The 17,874-nt window shown below is 44.5% G+C and overlaps 1 protein-coding gene across 2 annotated transcripts in view; it reads left to right on the top strand.

Annotated features, from left to right (window-relative positions):
- Positions 1 to 17,874, top strand: part of SLC13A3 (solute carrier family 13 member 3) — a 92,891-nt gene that overhangs the window by 2,515 nt on the left and 72,502 nt on the right. The window contains exons 2-3 of one of the 2 annotated variants that reach the window (XM_067708318.1): positions 6,088 to 6,185; positions 7,387 to 15,846. In XM_067708318.1, the coding sequence (XP_067564419.1) occupies positions 15,736 to 15,846 (111 nt within the window). In that variant the 5' untranslated portion in view covers positions 6,088 to 6,185; positions 7,387 to 15,735. The remainder of the gene's footprint in view (positions 1 to 6,087; positions 6,186 to 7,386; positions 15,847 to 17,874) is intronic. The other variant, XM_067708319.1, reaches the window with a different exon arrangement.

The following is a 17,874-nucleotide window of genomic DNA, read 5'->3' as shown; positions in this document are numbered from 1 at the left end:
CAGGGAAATAAGGATTAACAAGCCTTCCTAGGGGAGCAGTGGATTCTTCTCCTAGTTCAGTGTCTCACAGAGGGCTAAGGAACCCTCTGCAATCCCAGATCCCTCAAAGTCCACAGGGGACAGACAGCCTGTGCTTTGCACCGATGAGCCAATGGCACCAGCAGCAGCATGTGAATTCCCACCGGTTATAACAAGGGTTATAACGGATGAGGAAACACTCTTAGCAGTGAGAAGTAGGACGTCCTAGGGTCACAATAAGTGACAGAGCTGGCATTCAAGCCCACATTTTTAACAACAGTTTATTGAGCAGTCACTAAGTTCTTTGTGTGCATTAACCCATCTTACAGAGGAGACAACTGAGGCACGGAGAAATTCAGTCTTGCCCAAGGTAACACTGCTAATGAATGGCAGAGCCAGGGAAATGTGATGTGGCATAGATGTGTCCAACACTGAAAAGGACACAGGCCCACATCTCCTGGGAAATTGTGGCCAGTCCACTGGCCACAGAATGCAGTTACCCAAGCCTGGCCTACTGAGTGCCCCGTATAGGCGTGCTCTTATTAAATGATCTGAGCTGGCCGAGAGGAGATGGGACCACCTGCACTCATGAGGCACGTGGGCTGTAATCTCTGCCATAACTGAGGACGTTAGCCTGAATCCTGATCCTGGTTCCAATACAATCTTATTTACAAAAACAGGCAGCTGGTTTGTGGGCCACACTTTGATGTTTTAAAATATTGCATTAACATATTGGTCTCAGTTAACTGAGTTTTAGGGGCCCCCTTAAATTTGTGCCCTAGGCAGGTGCTTCTCTTGCCTTGCCAGAGCCCTGACCCTGCCATCACCAACTGACAGAGCCCCTGACAGTGAGTGCCCACGTCCTTACAAGGGCCTGCCCCAACCCTCTTTCTGGAACTGGGTATCTCTTTTGTCTTGAATTCAGGGCCCTGCAACTCCAAAGGACTGAATTCCCCTTTCCCCGAACCCGGTGGAGTGGCTCTCCTTCGCCACCAGAGGTCGCAAGTTACCGTCATTCTCTGTGCAAAGAAGTCAAAAAGAAACTTCCCTCCCCTTCCATCCTCTTTCACTTCCTTCTCTCCTCCCCTCCTCTTCCTCCTCTGTCCTCCTCCCCTCTGCCTCCCTTGTTCTCTTTCCTCTCCTTCCCTCTCCTCTTGCTGTCTCCCTCCCTCCCTCCCTCCCTCCCTCTCTCCCTCTCTCCCTTGAACTTGTTCATTTATTCACTCAACACCTTAGCTGAGTGTCCAGATGTGGTGGGCACCATGCTTATCACTCAGGATCCTGGTGAGCAAGACAGACCACACGTGGGGACGTCTAGTTCCCTCCTGCCTTGATTTTGTCATGCGTTCTCTCACTCACTTGCTCACTCACTAGGCATTTAGCAAGCGTGTTGGCTGTGTCCAGCTCAGTGCCAGATCCCGAAGAAGCTACAGTGACGAGGAAGTCCCCCTACCACCATCCCAGTGCCGCTGCAATCAATGGTTTCCCCACTGCTCCCTGTCCCCCCCCGCCCTGCCCCACTTCTGCCCTGGACCCCCCTGCATCCTTCCTCAGCAGCCAGAGACACCCTTGTAAAGCCAGAGGATGCCACTTCCCTCTTCAGAAGTGTGACGGCTTCCATCCCATGTCTCCTTGCTCACCAGCTGCATGGCTTGGGACCCCCTCACTGTACCTCTGAGCCACAGTGTCCTCATCTGCAAAATGGACTAACAGTGGTGTCTACCTCGTGGAGCTGCTGTGAGCACTCTGCTGGGTCGGAATTCCCAGGAAGCACACTGAGCGATGCAGTTTAGCATGTAGGATGTTTATTAAGGTGTCAGCCTCCAGAGAAGGGAAGGGAGGGAAGGAAGCAAGGGAGAGCGGGGGCAGAAGTGGGGCTGAGAGGCAGACCCAACAACAGCCTCAGCCAGCTTCCCCGCCCGGTGGAGGGGGGTGTCTGCAGCTACAGTGGCCCTGCAGAGATGTCCCAAGTTGGGCAGAGATGGCCAGGCCTTCATAATCTCACATCACCCAGACATGAGCGGGCCACCCCTGGAAGGGTGTGGGCTTGGATGAGGCCACTCTGCTTGTGACTCGATTCCTGAAGGGGAGACAGATGAAGGCTGCCTGCTGACTACATCTGCATCTGGGGCAAGCGGTCCTTCCTTGTAGAGGAACTGGGTCTCACATCAACGCCCCCATAAGCATTAATGAAATAATGTACGTAGAGCCCTACTGCAGTGCTTGGCACATGGCAACAATTAGCTGTTGTTGTTATTATTATATAATTTACATTGCTACTATTTTTAGAGACCAACAAACAGGCAATTATAATACAGCATCATTTGCTTCACTTTATAAGCCAAGAATACACAGGTGCACATTGCCTGGCCCCAACCCTAATCTATCTGAATCAAAAGGTCTCAGGCTGGGCTGAGAATTTTCATTTCTAACAAGTTCCCAGGTGATGCTGAGGCTGCTGTTCTGAGACCACTGCCCTAAGGGAAATCAAGGTGTTTCACGGGAAGATCAGGAAATGGATGCTGGTAGGGCAGAAAGAATAGTTCTTTGCTCTACCCCTTTTACAGAAGAGGAAGCTGAGGCTCACAGATGCTAAGCACCTTGCCTAGAGTCATCAGCCTGTATGGTAGAGACTGTGCTAGACATTGTCTGTTGCCTACTAAAAGCCAGCCCCCTTGTTCCTTTTGGACAGAGCCTGGATTTGTCCAGGTATTTATTAGGTGCAGATGACTTTATCTCAGAGAAGCCCAGATTGGTCCCTGATATAGGGGTGGGCATGTGACCTTTTTCTGGCCAGTAAGATACAAGAGAAACTTGCAAAGTTTGCTTTTGGGGAAGATTTTGCTTCTTACAGAAGGTGAGAGAATTCCAATCCAAGAGCATGGGATATCTTTCTGACCCCCTCTTCTCACTTTGGGCCAGCCACACGGTTCTTCCAATAGGCAGTCATGCTCCCATCTCAGGGCCATTGTACTTGCTGTTCCCTTTGCCTGTCACACTGTTCCTCACACATCCTCACATGGCTACCGCCTTCACTTCCTTCAATTCTCTGTCAAACACCACTTTGTCTTCCATGAGCACCCTGTATAGAAGCTAACACCCCCAGCCTCAGCCCTCCCCATCACCTCCCCAGCTTTGTCTCCATCCCATTCACAAGCACCTACTACCATTTATATTCACTTGCTCATTTGCTTCTTGTATGCTCTGGGGGGCAGAGGGTCCTGTTTGCTGCACTGTCTCAGCCCTTGTTTCTCTATTGGTGCCTGGAAGGTAGTGGGTGCTCAGTAAACATCTACTGAATTGAGTTGGATTCCCTTATACAAGCCCAGCCTGCTTGTTGGAAAAAAAACCAAGGAGCTACGTGAGCCTTCCTCCCCTATGGCAACACACACACACACACACACACACACACACACACACACACACACACACACACACACACACACACACACACACACACACACACCCCTCCTACCCACAGTCTTCCCTGCTGGAGGCAAAGCAGAGTAGGGTCCTGGCCTGCAGCTTGGAACAAAAAACAGTCAGAAGCCTGGGGGTTTGGTGCCGATCAAAGGCCTCCTGATGTTTGTAAACCTTTGCTCTCTGCCCGGGATAGAGGGGGTTAGGGGATGGCCCAGAATCCAGAGTTAGTTGTAGCTCCAGGCCAGGGGAGTCCGGGCCCTGCCCCTTTCCCCGTAGAGAGGGAAGGCCCTGAGAGGTCAAGTTGCTTGACTCCCTCCCTCCAGGGCATCTCAAGGGGTGACTTATCCCCGCCCCAGCCTCAGCCCACCTGCTGAGACTTGCTTCAAAGCCAGTATTGCTCTTGGAGCCGTAGAGGCCTTGACCAAGATGTCACGCTGAAAGATGCTGACCGTGGTACGGGGCTCAGTGAAGGGAGTGGGGGAGGCACTGAGAGTCCCTTCCGTGCAGGTGAAGTGGAAACTGGTGCCCATACTCTCCCCTCAGGCCCTCTCCCCTCTCCCTGCTTTATGTTCCTTCATAGCACTAAGCACCGTGTGATGTGCTATATATGTCACTCATGCATCTCGTTACAGAGCTGCCAAAATAAAACCTCTATGAGAGCAGAGGCTTTTGCTTCATTCGATCACTGCCAGAGCCCCAGCGCCCAGAAAGATGCCTGGTACATAGTATGCGCTCAATTCATATTTGTTGAACGAATGATATGCATGATTCTGGTCGATGTTCATAGTAATAAAATACACTTTATTTAAAGCATGTTCAACTATTCAATAGTTGATTGAACCCCTGCTATGTCCCAGGCACTGGGACTGTAGAACAGTACAATCTGGACTCCTTATTCTCATGGGGCTTCATCTAGGAGGGAATAATTTCAAATGGTGAGTCATGCTGTGAAGGAACAACTGAGGGGATTTTATACAGAAGGAGTGTTGTAGAGTTGAGGAAGTCTACGTTTCATTAAATTAGGTAGTCACGGAGGCCCTTCTGAGGAGGTGACATCTGAATTGAGACCTGAGTGAGGAGAAGGAACCAGCCACTATGAAGGGATGGTGGGGAAGGAGTGGGGAGGAGAGATCCAGGCAGAGGGAGCAGTCAGTGCAAGAACTTGGCATGTTCAAGGAGCAGGAAGAAGGTCACAAAGAGGGTGGCACCCAGTGGTTGAGGGGAAGGCAGGTGGGACATGGTGTTGAAGTATTAGGCAGGATTCAGTCATTCATGTAAGTGACCAGCACAGTGCTTGGCACATAGCAAGCCCTTTAGTAACTGAGCTGATGTGTATAATTAGTGTGCGTGTATACACACACACACACACACACACACACACACACACTTTACAGAGGTTGTAATTTGCGTATTAAAAAGGGGGGTAGTGGGCTTCCCTGGTGGCGCAGTGGTTGAGAGTCCACCTGCCGATGCAGGGGACATGGGTTCATGCCCTGGTCCGGGAAGATCCCACATGCCGCGGAGCAGCTGGGCCCGTGAGCCATGGCCGCTGAGCCTGTGCGTCCGGAGCCCGTGCTCCGCAACGGGAGAGGCCACAACAATGAGAGGCCTGCATACCATCTGTCCAATGGGCATACCAATGGGAATGAAAATAAATGGTAGTCAAACCATCCTCTGACTGTGGAAGTTCTTTAAGAATTCCCTCCCCCGACACACACAAAAGATAAAACACACCAAAAAAAGGAAAAGAAAGAATTCCCTCCCACACTCTACTTTCTTTTCAGTGGAAAGGGGGGAAGAAACAAAGGCAGGGAGCTAATTAGTGGGTCCAGCCTTGGAGCCCCCTTGTCCCCTGTAGAGTTCTAAGTCATCCAGCTAGAGGCCTCATGTCTGCACTCTCCTTCCTATAAGAAGCTCTTCTCCAGGTGAGAAAAGTAATAGTGATGGTAACATTTACCTATTGCTGTGTGACAAACTGCTCCAAAACATAACGGCATAAAACAACCATTTATTGTGTTTGCAGATTATGTGGGTCAGAACTTTGGACAGGGCAACCCAGGGATGTCGTGTTTTTTTTTTTTTTTAACCGAGGAATGTCTTTGATCTACCACATCTGGGGCCTTAGTTGAAAGGCAAAGGGCTGGAATTATCTGAAGGCTCATTCACTCATATGCCAGTTAGTTATTGCTAGTGGCTTCTTGGGTTTCTCTCCATGTGGTTTTACTGCCTGGTTTAGTTTAAACTCCAGATATGACAGCTGGGTTTCAAGGGCGAGAGTCTCAAAGAGTGCGGGAACCAGGCAGAAGCTGTACCCACTTTATGGCTCAACCTTGGAAATCACATCGCATCCATTCTGCCATGTTCTGTTGGTTGGTGCATCACAAGCCCCCACCCACTTTCCAGAGGTGGGGACATAGACCCCCAACTCTCAGTGCAAAGTGTTAATCACATTGTAAGAGGAGCATATGGGATGCACACATAGGATGGAAGATATATATTGGTGCTGTCCTTGGAAAATCTGCCACAAGCAGAATAACAATGGCCAATTGTTGCACACTTACTGTATGCAAGTGCTGTGCTCTACGCTCGCCTGTTAATCCTCCCAACCTCCCTATGAGTTACATACAATTTTTGTTCTCATTTCAGATAAGGAAACTGAGGCCCAATGGGTTGCATAACAAGCAAGTGGTACAGCCAGAATTTGAGTGTTGCTTCATCCAGTGCGGTGTGACAGGCTCAATAAGGTAATGAAAATGGATTATTATAAGGATTAAATAAATTAATACATGTAAAGTGCTGCAAACAGTGCCTCACACATAGTTAAGTGCAGTATATGTGCTTGCTATTATTAATGCTATCATTATTATTATTACTACATTTGAGTCACCAGATTGAAACCTCTGCTCTAATAGAAGATATTTGTACTCTGAATCTCTCAGCTGGTTCCAGAAACAGGGAGCCAGTCCAGGGGCGCTGGGTGCAATATACGCTGGTCCCAGTTGCCTCCGGGCTTTGGGGAATGGACTTGAGTTTCTATGATGTCAGCTGGTCCAAATCCCCAGGACTCGTTTTTCCGGTTTGGAGCACCCCATCCTCCCACACCCAGGCCTCACATGTCCAAAGTGCTCTCTGCAGGGCCTCGCTGACCATCCCAGGCTGTCTGACACTAACCTGGCTAGAACCTTTGATGAAGCCGACTATTGGGCTGGCTCAAGGTCAGGTCTCCAACTTGAAAGGACATGGGAGAGGGTTTCATCACAGCCTGCAAAGGGTCCATTGGGAAATAACTTGCCCTAGGGGTTTACGGGAATCATGGCAGCATGATCTGGATAGGAAGTGAGCACTGCATCTCTTCCAGGGCCTTTCTCTTGCCATCTCTTGGTTTCCCAAATTTCAGATCTTTGCATCCAATTTTTGGAATTTTGCCATAACCATGCACTTCCCATACTAAGAGTTACTTAGTGTTTTTCTTTGAGTTGCTTCACATGGTAAACTTCAATAGATTTAACTTAAAATGAGGATTGTTTTAAAATCATGGGCTTTAGTTTAAAAAAAAGAAAGAAAGAAAGAAATCACTTGTCCTAAGTCAAAAGTAATTAGAAGAATGAATAAAATAAAAAGAAACCAGTGCTGTCCAGTCGCAGCAAGATGTCGAAGTCTCTGGCCTTGAAATCTTCTTTGGCTGTTACAAAGAGAGTTACCAAGTGATGAGATATTAAAGGGACACTAACACCCAGCCGAGACCCTCTCCGTGGTGTAATGAAGAGTTAAGGAAAATTGACACAGGGAATAACTTTCACTCTGTGGGATTAAATGTTATTTAAATACCGTCTAGTACAACATAAAATGATCTGTGTTTCCTTACGGGTCTGCCTCTCAGGTGTTGAGAAACATTCCACCATCTAATTCGGTCTCAATGACAGCTCCTTTCTGTCCCTCCCTCAGAGATCTGAAGACATGTCCACAGAAAAACCTGCACACAAATGTTCATAGCAGCGTTACCATAATAGCCCCAAAGTGGAAACAACTCAAATATCCATCAAGTGACACATGGATAAATAAAATGTGGTATATTTATACAATGGAACATTATTTGGCCATAAAAATGAGAGAAGTACTTACACATGCTACAGTGTGGGTGAACCTTGAACAAAATCATGCTAAGTGAAAGAAGCCAGACACAAAGGACCACGTATTGTATGATTCCATTTATACAAAATGTCCAGAATAGGCAAATCTAGAGAGACAGAAAGTAGATCAGTGGTTATCTAGGGCTTTGGAGGTTGGGGGGAGATTGGGCGTTGGTTGAGACTGTTAATGGGTGTGGGGTTTCTTTCTAGGATGATGAAAGATTTCTATAATCGATTATAGTAATGGCTGCACAACTTTGTGAGTATACTAAAAACTCTGGACCTCTTGGCTTTAAATGGATGAATTGTATGCTATGTCAGTTATATCTAAGTAAATCTGTTACTAACATAATGAAAGCAGCATCTGTCACTCTGCTTAAATCCCTGCAGTGGCTGCCCTTGTCATTCAGGGTAGAATGCAGAATCCTTACTCAGCCTTTCAAGATCCTGTGTCTTCTAGTCGCTGGCTGCCCTTCTGATCACACCTCTGTACCCTGTTCCTTGATGACTCTAAGCCAGGTCTTGCTTGCTCTTGCCTCAGAGCCATTGCACTTGACTTTTCGTTCCTCTTGGAATGCTTCCTTCACATACTCAGAGGGTCCACTCGCCCACTTTCCTTGGGTCTCTGCTTAGCTTAAGGCTCTTAGTCACCTAGTCATCCAGGGCTTCCCTGACCACCTTATCTGAAATGGTACCCCCGCCCCCCATCACAAGCCATCTCCCTCTCCTGCCTCATTTTCCTCCGTAGCACTTGTCATCTTCTCATCTTTATGCCATAATACATTTTACTCATTTGTTTATCATTTGTCTCCTCCAACTCCATCCCCCGCCAACTAAATGAAAGTTCCAGGTAGGCAGAGATTTTAAATTTTTGGTCTTATTCATGATTGTATTCATAGCCTGGTATATAGTTGCTATGCAGTCAATATTTATTGAATAAAAGGAATAATGAAAGGTATGTATGATTAGCCCCAAATTGACTGGTGCGGAAAACCAAGTCTGGTGTTTAAATAGTCATTTAGTAAACATTGACAGAGCACCTACCACAGACCACGCCCAGGCCCTGGAGATATTAAGTGGCAAAATTTTGGTAGAACTCAGGAGGGCCATGAGAACCGGACTGAAGTCTCTAGATATGAAGTTGTAGAAGCCAACTCAGATTTTGCATCAGGGAAATGATTCCACCAGAATCTGACAAAAGATGGATTAGCTTTTAGGGGTGTGGGGAGTTGGAAAGCAGTGGAGTTGTTCCAAAAGTGGCTCTCAACCCCAGCTGCACATTAGAATCTGCTGGGGGCTCTTAAAAATCCTGATGTTCAGACCACATCCCAGACAATTAAATCAGACTCTCTAAGGGCAGTGCCTGGGCGTCAGCATTTTTAAAGCTTCCCAGGTGATTCCAAGTGCAGCCAGGGTTGAGAACCACTGTGTTAGATGGTTAGAGGAGTGTTGATGACCCTTGTTATCTGATGGTACTGAGTATTAGGAAACAGCTTCTTGAGTGCATACGCTCAAATTGTTGACAACTCTCAAATTTTTGAGGGGATGAGGTGTTATTTTACTTTAATGTTCACCGTAAAAGTCATATTTCTCGTATCTAATAAACACATCTAATGAAACATATCTAATAAAACATATACTCTGAGTCATTACTATGTCGTGGTTAGGCATGGGGACTCTGGAGCTAGACTACTGGGATTTGAATCCTCCTTAATAGCTGTGTGTCCTTGGATAAGCTACTCAAGCTCTCTGTACCTCAGTTTCCTCCTCTGCAAAATGGGAATATATTAGCATCTACTGCATAAGGTCATTTTTGTGTTCAGTGAGTTAAATCATATAAAGCTCTTAGAACAGGGCCTGGCACAGAGTAAGTACTCAGTGAATGTTGGCTGTTATTATTCATTAATAAGTAAGGTATGAAGACAACATTCCTTGAGCATTTGACATAGATCACTAATTTGATTAAATTCTCTTGAACAGTATAAACTGCAATTATACATTTTAGTAAATCTGATTCTTTTGAATGGTTCAAGCATATTAAACAGTAGACCAGGGACTTCCTTGGTGGTACAGGGGAATGCAGGGGACGTGTGTTCGATCCCTGGTAGGGGAACTAAGATCCCACATGCCGCGGGGCAACTAAGCCCGCGTGCCACAACTATTGAGCTCATGTGCCTCAACTATTGAGCTCACATGCCTCAATGAGAGAGCCCGAGTGCCGCAAACTACAGAGCTCATGCGCCCTGGAGCCCGCGCGCCACAACTAGAGAGAGAAAACCCGCATGCCACAACTAGAGAGAAGTCCGCGCACTGCAACTAGAGAGAAGCCCGAGCAGACCGTGAGCCATGACGCAAAGATCCCGCGTGCCTCAACAAAGATCCCGTGTGCTGCGACTAAGACCCGACACAGCCAAAAAAAAAATAAGGAAAATAAATAAATTAAATAAATAAATATATATATATAAAAACTAGTAGACCAAGTATATACAGATTCATTGTGGATGAAACTCATGCATACTCTTACACCAAGACAGGTTACAACAGTGCTGACCCCATGGAATTTAGTTTATTTCTTATTCATATTTTTAGAAAATCATAGTTTTAAAAAATTTATAGATAGAACTATAGAAATTACATAATCTGAACACCAGAGAGAAAATAGACTGAAAAAATGAACAGAGCCTCAAGAATCTGTGGGATTATAACAAATGGTCTAACATTTGTGTCATTGGAGTTCTGAAAAGAGAGGAAAAAGAGGAAGGAGCATAAAAGTATTCAAAGAAATAATGGCTGAAAACTTCTCAAATTTGGCAAAAGAATAAATGTACGGACTCAAGAGGCTGAATTAACTCCAAACAAGATAACTAAAAGAAACTACACCAAGGCATATAGTCAAACTTCTGAAAACTAAAGACAAAGAAAAACACCTTGCAAGCAGTGAGAGAGAAATGACATCTTACCTCTAAAGGAAAAGCAATTCAAATTACAGTGAATTTCTCACCAAAATTCATGAAGTCCAGAAAAAAGTGGCATAACGTTTGTCAAGTGCTGAAAGAAGAAACTGTCAACTCAGAATCCTATATCCAGTGAAAATATCCTTTAGGAACAAAGGGGAAGTCAAGACCTTCTCAGATGAAGAAAACCTAAGAGAGTTTGTTGCCATTGGACCTACACTAAAAGAATGACTAAAGGAAGTTCTCTAAACCAAAAGGAAATGATAAAGGAATATTTGAATATCAGGAAGGAAGAAAGAACATAGCAAGCAAAAATATAGGTAACTGCAATAAACTGTTTTCCTCTTGGGTTTTCTAAATTATGTTTAATGGTTGAGGCCAAAATTATGACATTGTCTGATGTGGTTCTAAATGTATAAGGAGGAAATACAAGATAATAATACTATAACAGGTAAAGTAAAGGGACATAAAGGGAGATAAGGTATCTATACTTTACTGAAATTGGTACCAGTAGACTGTGCTGAGTTATGTACATACAATGTAGTAACTAGGATAAGCACTAAAAAAATCCATACTAATAAATGCACTCAAAATCACTATGTAAAAATCAAAATGGAATTCTAAAAAATGTTCAAGTAATCCACAGGAAAGCAGGAAAAAGAAAACAGAGAAATAAGAGAGATAGAGAATAGATAGAGAACATATAGAAAACAATGGCAGATTTAAGCCCTAATATATCAACAATTATGTTAAATGTAAATGGTCTAAAAACACTAATTAAAAGACAGAGCCTAGCAGAGTGGAGTTTTTAAAAGCATGACCCAACTGTATGCTGTCTGTAAGAAACTCACTTCAAATATAGGGCTTCCCTGGTGGCGCAGTGGTTGAGAGTCTGCCTGCTGATGCAGGGGACACAGGTTCGTGCACTGGTCAGGGAAGATCCCACATGCCACGGAGCGGCTGGGCCCGTGAGCCATGGCCGCTGAGCCTGTGCGTCCAGAGCCTGTGCTCTGCAACAGGAGAGGCCACAACAGTGAGAGGCCCGCGTACCACAAAAAAAAAAAAAAATGATATATGCGTATTGAAAGTAAAAGGATAAAAAAATATATATGGTAAACGGTAGTCAAAAGAAATCATAAGTGTCTATATTAATATCAAAGAAGGTAGACTTCAGAACAAAGAAAGTTCCCAGAGACGTAGAGGGACATTATATAATAATGAAGGAGTCAATACACTAAAAAATTTAGCAATCTTAAATGTGTATATGCCAAGCAACAGAGCTACAAAATATGTGAAGCAAAAACTGATAGAACTGAAAAGAGAAATAGACAAATCTACATTTATAGAGACTTCAACACCCTTGACTCAATAATTGATAGAATAAGTAAATAGAGAATCAGCAAGACTATAGAAGAACTTGACAATACCATCAAACAACAGAATCTAGTTGACGTTTATAGAACAGTCCCCCCAGCAACAGCAAAATACACATTCTTTCAAGTGACTATAGAACATATAGAAAGATAGTTATGCTGGACTGTAATACAAATCTCAAGAAAGTTAAAAGAATTGAAATTATACAAGGTTATGGTTCTTTGACCATAGTGGAATCAAATTAAAAATCAATAACAGAAAGATCATAGGAAAATCTCCAAACACTTAGAAACTAAACACCTCACTTCTAAATAATCCACAGGTCAAAGAAGACATCTCAAGGGGAAATAAAAAATACATTGAACTGAATGATAATTAAAATACACCACATAAGATTTGTGAGACACAGCTAAACCAGTGCAGAGAGGGGGAATTTTTATCATTAAATGTATACATTTGAAAAGGTGAAAAAGGTCTCAAATCAATAATCTAAGCTCCCACTTCAATGTCCTAGAAAAAGAAGAGTAGAAAAAAAGAAAAAAGAAAGAGAAGCATGGAAAAAAGAAAGATAGGCCTAGAAATCAATGAAATTGAAAACAGAAAAACAACCTCCAAGCATTGGTTCTTTGAAAAGAGGATTAAATTTAAAAATCTCTAGTAAGACTGACAAAAAGAGAGAGAAAAGATGCAAGTTACCAAATGAATGAATCAGGAATGGATGAATGAATCAAGGATATCACTATAGAACCTGCAGACATCAAAAGGGAATACTAGAAACTCTACATGCAAACATTTAACAATTCAGATGAAACAGACCAACTCCTCAGAAAATAAAAACTACCACAATGTACTCAATATGAAGTAGATAATTCAAATAGCCCTATAACTATTAAGAAAATTAAATATAAAATTTTGCAAAAAATAAAAAAATCTATAGGCCTAGATGGTTTCACTGGGAAATAATACCAAACACCTAAACAAGAATTAACACCAATTCCATGCAGTCTCTTCTAGAAAATAGAAGAGAAGGGAACAATTCCCAATTCATTTATGAGGCTGGTATTATCCAGATACCAAAACCAGACAAAGGCAATAAAAAAAGAAAAACTACAGACAATATCCCTCATGATTATAGATGTAAAAATCTTTAATAAAATATTAGCAAATAGAATTCAACAAAATATAAAAATAATTATACATCATGATCAAGTGGCATATTCCCCAGGGATACAAAGCTGGTTCACTACTTGAATACCAATCACTGTAATCCATCATATTAATAGGCTAAAGAAGAAAAATAATTTGATCATATTAATTGATGCCCCCTCCCAAAGCATTTGATAAAATTCAACACTCATCCATGATAAGAACTCTCAGAAAAATAAAAATAGATGGGAACTTTCTCAATTTGAAAAGGAGCATTTACAAAACACCTACAGCTAACATTATAGTTAATAGTGAAAGACTGAATGCTTTCTCCCTGAGATTGTGAATCATGTAAGAATGTCCTTTCTCAAACTCTTATTCAACCATAGTGCCTGAAGTTCTAGCCAGTGCAGTAAGGCAAGAAAAGTAAATACAAGACATACAGATCTGAAAGGAAGAAATAAACCAGTTCTTATTTGTAGATGACATGATTGTCTATATAGAAGTCTGAAGGATTTGAGAAAAAAAAAAAAACCTCCCAGAACTAATTAATGAATTGAGCAAGATTTTAGGATATAAGATAAACATACAAAATTCAATTTTATTTCTATATATTAGCAGTGAATATATGGATCCTGAAAAAAATAGAATACCATTTACATTGCTCAAAAATGTAGTACTTATGTGCAAATCTAACAAAACATGTATAGGACTTTTAGGCTGAAAATTATAAAATGCTGATCAAAGAAATCAAAGAAGATCTAAATAAATGGAGAGACATACCACGTTCATGGATTAGAAGAGCCAACAGAGTAAAGATGTCAATTATCTCCAAATCGATATGCAGGTTTAATTTTTGTAGATATAGATAATATTCTAAGAATTTACATAGAAATGCAAAGAAACCAGAATATCTGAATCAATTTTGAAAAAGAAGGATAAAGTGGGAGGAATCACTGTCCCTATTTTCAGGACTTATTATACAGTTACAGTCATTAAGACAGTGTGGTATATTGGTAGAGGGATAGACAATTAGATCAATGGAACAGAATAGGGAAACCAGAAACAGATCCACCAAATATGCCCAATTGATTTTTGACAGAAGTGCAAAAGCAATTCAATGGAATAAAGATAACTTCTTAAACAAGTGAAGCTGCAGCAATTGGTAGGCAAATTGATAGGCAAAAAAAAAGAACCTCAATCTAAGCCTCATACCTGATATAAAAATTAACTCATGGACTTAAATATAAACATAAAACTATAAACTATCAAACTTCTAGAAAAAAATGTGAGAAAAATCTTCAGGATCTAGGGCTGTGCAAAGACTTTGACACCAAAAGCGTGATCCAAAAAAGGGAAAATTTGATAAATTTGACTCCACCAAAATTACAAATGTTTGCTCTTTGAAAAGTCTGTTAAGAGGATGAAAAGCCAAGCTATAGACTGGGAGAAAATTTTTGCAGACAACGTATTTGTCAAAGGACTGGTATCTAGACTGTATAAAGTACTCTCAAAACTCAACAGCAGAAAAAACGGTCCACTGAGAAAATGGGCAAACAGGAGGAAATAATTTCCCCCAAAGAGGATATACAGATGGCAAAGAAGCACGTGAAAAGATGTTAAACATCATTAGCCGTTAAGAAAATGCAGATTAAAACCACAGTGAGGGCTTCCCTGGTGGCACAGTGGTTGGGAGTCCACCTGCGGATGCAGGGGACGTGGGTTCATGCCCCAGTCCGGGAGGATCCTGCATGCCGCGGAGCGGTTGGGCCTGTGGGTCATGGCCGCTGGGCCTGCGCGTCCAGAGCCTGTGCTCCGCAGCGGGAGAGGCCACAACAGTGAGAGGCCCGAGCACCGCAAAAAAACCAAAACCAAAAACAAAAAACCACAGTGAGATACCTCTACACCCCTATCAGAATGGCTAAAATAAAAAATACCACCCCAGTGCTGGCAAGGACGTGGGGAAACTGGCTCACTCATACGTGGCTAACAGAAACGTAAAACAGTGCTAACACTGGAAAATTGCATGGCGGTTTCTTCAAAAACCAAGGGTGCAACTACCATACAATCCAGGATTGTACTCCTGTGCATTTATCCAAGAGGAACAAAAAGACTTCTCGGGGCTCCAACCCACAGATGACTGACCCACCGTGGGAGAAAATAAGAAAAACGATCTCAACAGCAATAGCTGCTAAGAGACCTCTTGTCTAGCAGAGACCATCACTGGCATCGCCCCCACTGTGTGGTTGAGAAAACTGAGGCTCAGAGGCAGTTGTCAAGGCCACGCAGCTAGTATGTGGCAGAGCCAGTACCTGAACCCCTTATTACTAGTAAGTGATTTAATCTTCCAGTTGTTATGGCCCTTTTCACGGGAGAGTAAGGAAGGGTTCGGCCAGTTGCCCCAGGCCACATAGCTGGAAAGTCAGGAGGTTTAAACCGGAGGCTACTCTGCCTTCTGGGCTGGAGTCCTGTTCCTTAGTTCTAGGGTCGAACTTTTCCTAACTTTCCCGGGTCTCTTTCGCCCAGTCCCAGGGGAGCAGGCACCACCCTTTTCCTCCGGGAGGCGCAGGGAGAGGGCGGGCCCCCAAGCGCAGTCCCCTCCCCAAACCCTCCCCCAGGCTATAAGCCGGAGCCGGGGGGCCAGGCGCGGGCAGTCCCGGACTGGCCCGCTCCGCGGGGCGATCGCGCAGATGGCGGCGCTGGCGACAGTGGCTAAGAAGGTGTGGAGCGCGCGGCGGCTGCTGGTGCTGCTGTTCACGCCGCTCGCGCTGCTGCCGGTGGTCTTCGCCCTCCCGCCCAAGGTAACGCCTCCTTTGCCTGTGGGCCCCCCGTTCCGCGCCCTGGGCGGCCGTGCAACAGGCAGGACCCTCTCCTCCCGAGCCTCTGAGGCGGAACACCGCTGAGGTCCCAGTCTAGACAGATTTCACCAGACCCCCTCGACCGTCCCCCCTTTACCCTGCCTTGGCCTGCTGTGAACACCTCTTGCCGCAGTTCCCCTTTTCTAGCTGCTCCTTGGAGCCTGGGTCCCACCTAGCCTTCTGGATCTTCTCACTTCTACAGGCATGATTTCTTTTTATTGAGCTCTAACTATGTGCTTGGCGCTGTGTTGCACATTTCACTTGATAATCACAAGGAACACTTGATGAATGCCAAGCTGTGTAACCTGGGGCAAGTCATTTAACCTCTCTGAACTTCAGTTTACTCATTTGTAAACATAGGGGAAACGATAGTGCCAATCCACTTGGTTGTGGTGAATATTAAATGAGGCAAGCTATGTAAATCTCTTAGAACTGAGCCTGATACACAGTCAGTGCCTAAGAACGCACAGGCTGGTCTTATTTCCACGCGCCTCATATGATGGGGACGGCCAAGATTTAGTAAACGCTTGCCGGGAGCAAGGTGCAGTGCTAAAATTTGCTTTATGTGCATCATCTTATTTAATCCAGACTGAAAGTGCCCCTCAGAGGGGGAGGATCATTTGCCCCATTTTCCAGAGGAGAAAACTGAGGCTCGGAGAGAAGTGACTTGCTTACAGTCACACAGCAAACAGCTGAGCGGGATTCAATCCCTGGCTTATCAGAATCCAGAACATGACCTGTTTCTAGACTCTCAAAGAAAGTAATCCCTAGAAGATCAAAGGCTGCAGACTGAGGCCAGGAGTGTCATGATAAACGTCACCACCAATGGGAGCTGGAAGGAGATGGTACTGCAGGTCCCTGTTGGGTCCCTCACCTCTGCTCAGCCCATTTGCAGCATCATGGGAGGGCACTAGGCTCATTAGACAAGGCTTCTACCTCCAGGAAGTTGTTTCACTATCCCTCAATGAGATAGTAAATGTTCATAAAAGTAAAAGTAAAGAGAGTGTGTAACTTAGTGGCGGATTACCCAGCACCACCAGCAGAGACCAGGGGAGCTGGGAGAGGTGTTCAGAGAGGGATGCCTGGAGGAAGGAGCCCTCCTTGGGCCCAGGGGGTGAGGAAGTGATACGAAGGAGATGGTGTCAGGAGATCCAGGGCAAGTTCTTTGGTGTGGAATTATCCAAGCAATTAGACTTTCTTGACATGCAAGAGAAAAACAATAAATCCTGGTGTAAGGATTAGGTTGCTTATTCAAAAACTAGCCCACCCCAGACCACTCGCTGACTTCAGGACCTTGGACCAATCTCCTTTCTTCTTCGGGTCTCCCTTTCTTTGTCTATAAAATGGAGCGATCTCCATGCTAGCTTCTGAGATTTGACGCGAGGGGCTGAGTAAGGAAGTTGCCTCGCTGTGTGAAGCATCACCCGTGGAAGGCTGGATGGGTCTGGGAGGTCCCAGGCGGAGCTCTGGGGAAGAAGTGATGAAACACAGAGTCTCTCTCCTCAGCAGGGGGTTCTGAAAGCTTCTCTCCGCTCTGCCCTCTAGCAAGATTTGTGAACCCAGGGGCAGGTCCAAGTGTTACGGGGCCTGAAGCATGTACTATTTAAGGGGCTCTCTTTAAGAAAAAGCATACAGATTTACAGATACAAAATTCAGTACAGGGTTTGGGAGTGGCTCTGAAGCTTAAACTTCATTAGCTTCACAGAGAATCCACTTCCATATGGTCCCCAGTGTGCACAGGTAACAGCGAGTGCCTGACCCTCTGCGATGGTGGTGAGCATAATAAATAAAGTGTTTCACTGACTGCTTCGCTCTTCTCATGTGCCAGGCTCCATGCTAAGAGCTTCTCAGGCCTTGTCCTATAAAATGTCCACATAATCGGGGAGGCAGCTGCTGTTAGCACCCCTATAGTACAGGTGAGGAAATGGAAGCTCAGCAGGGTTAGGTGACTTGCCCAAGGCCACACAGCCA

Source organism: Pseudorca crassidens, chromosome 15 (genome assembly GCF_039906515.1).
Source record: "Pseudorca crassidens isolate mPseCra1 chromosome 15, mPseCra1.hap1, whole genome shotgun sequence".
Classification (NCBI taxonomy): Eukaryota; Metazoa; Chordata; class Mammalia; order Artiodactyla; family Delphinidae; genus Pseudorca; species Pseudorca crassidens.
This window is presented reverse-complemented; position numbering and strand designations above follow the sequence as displayed.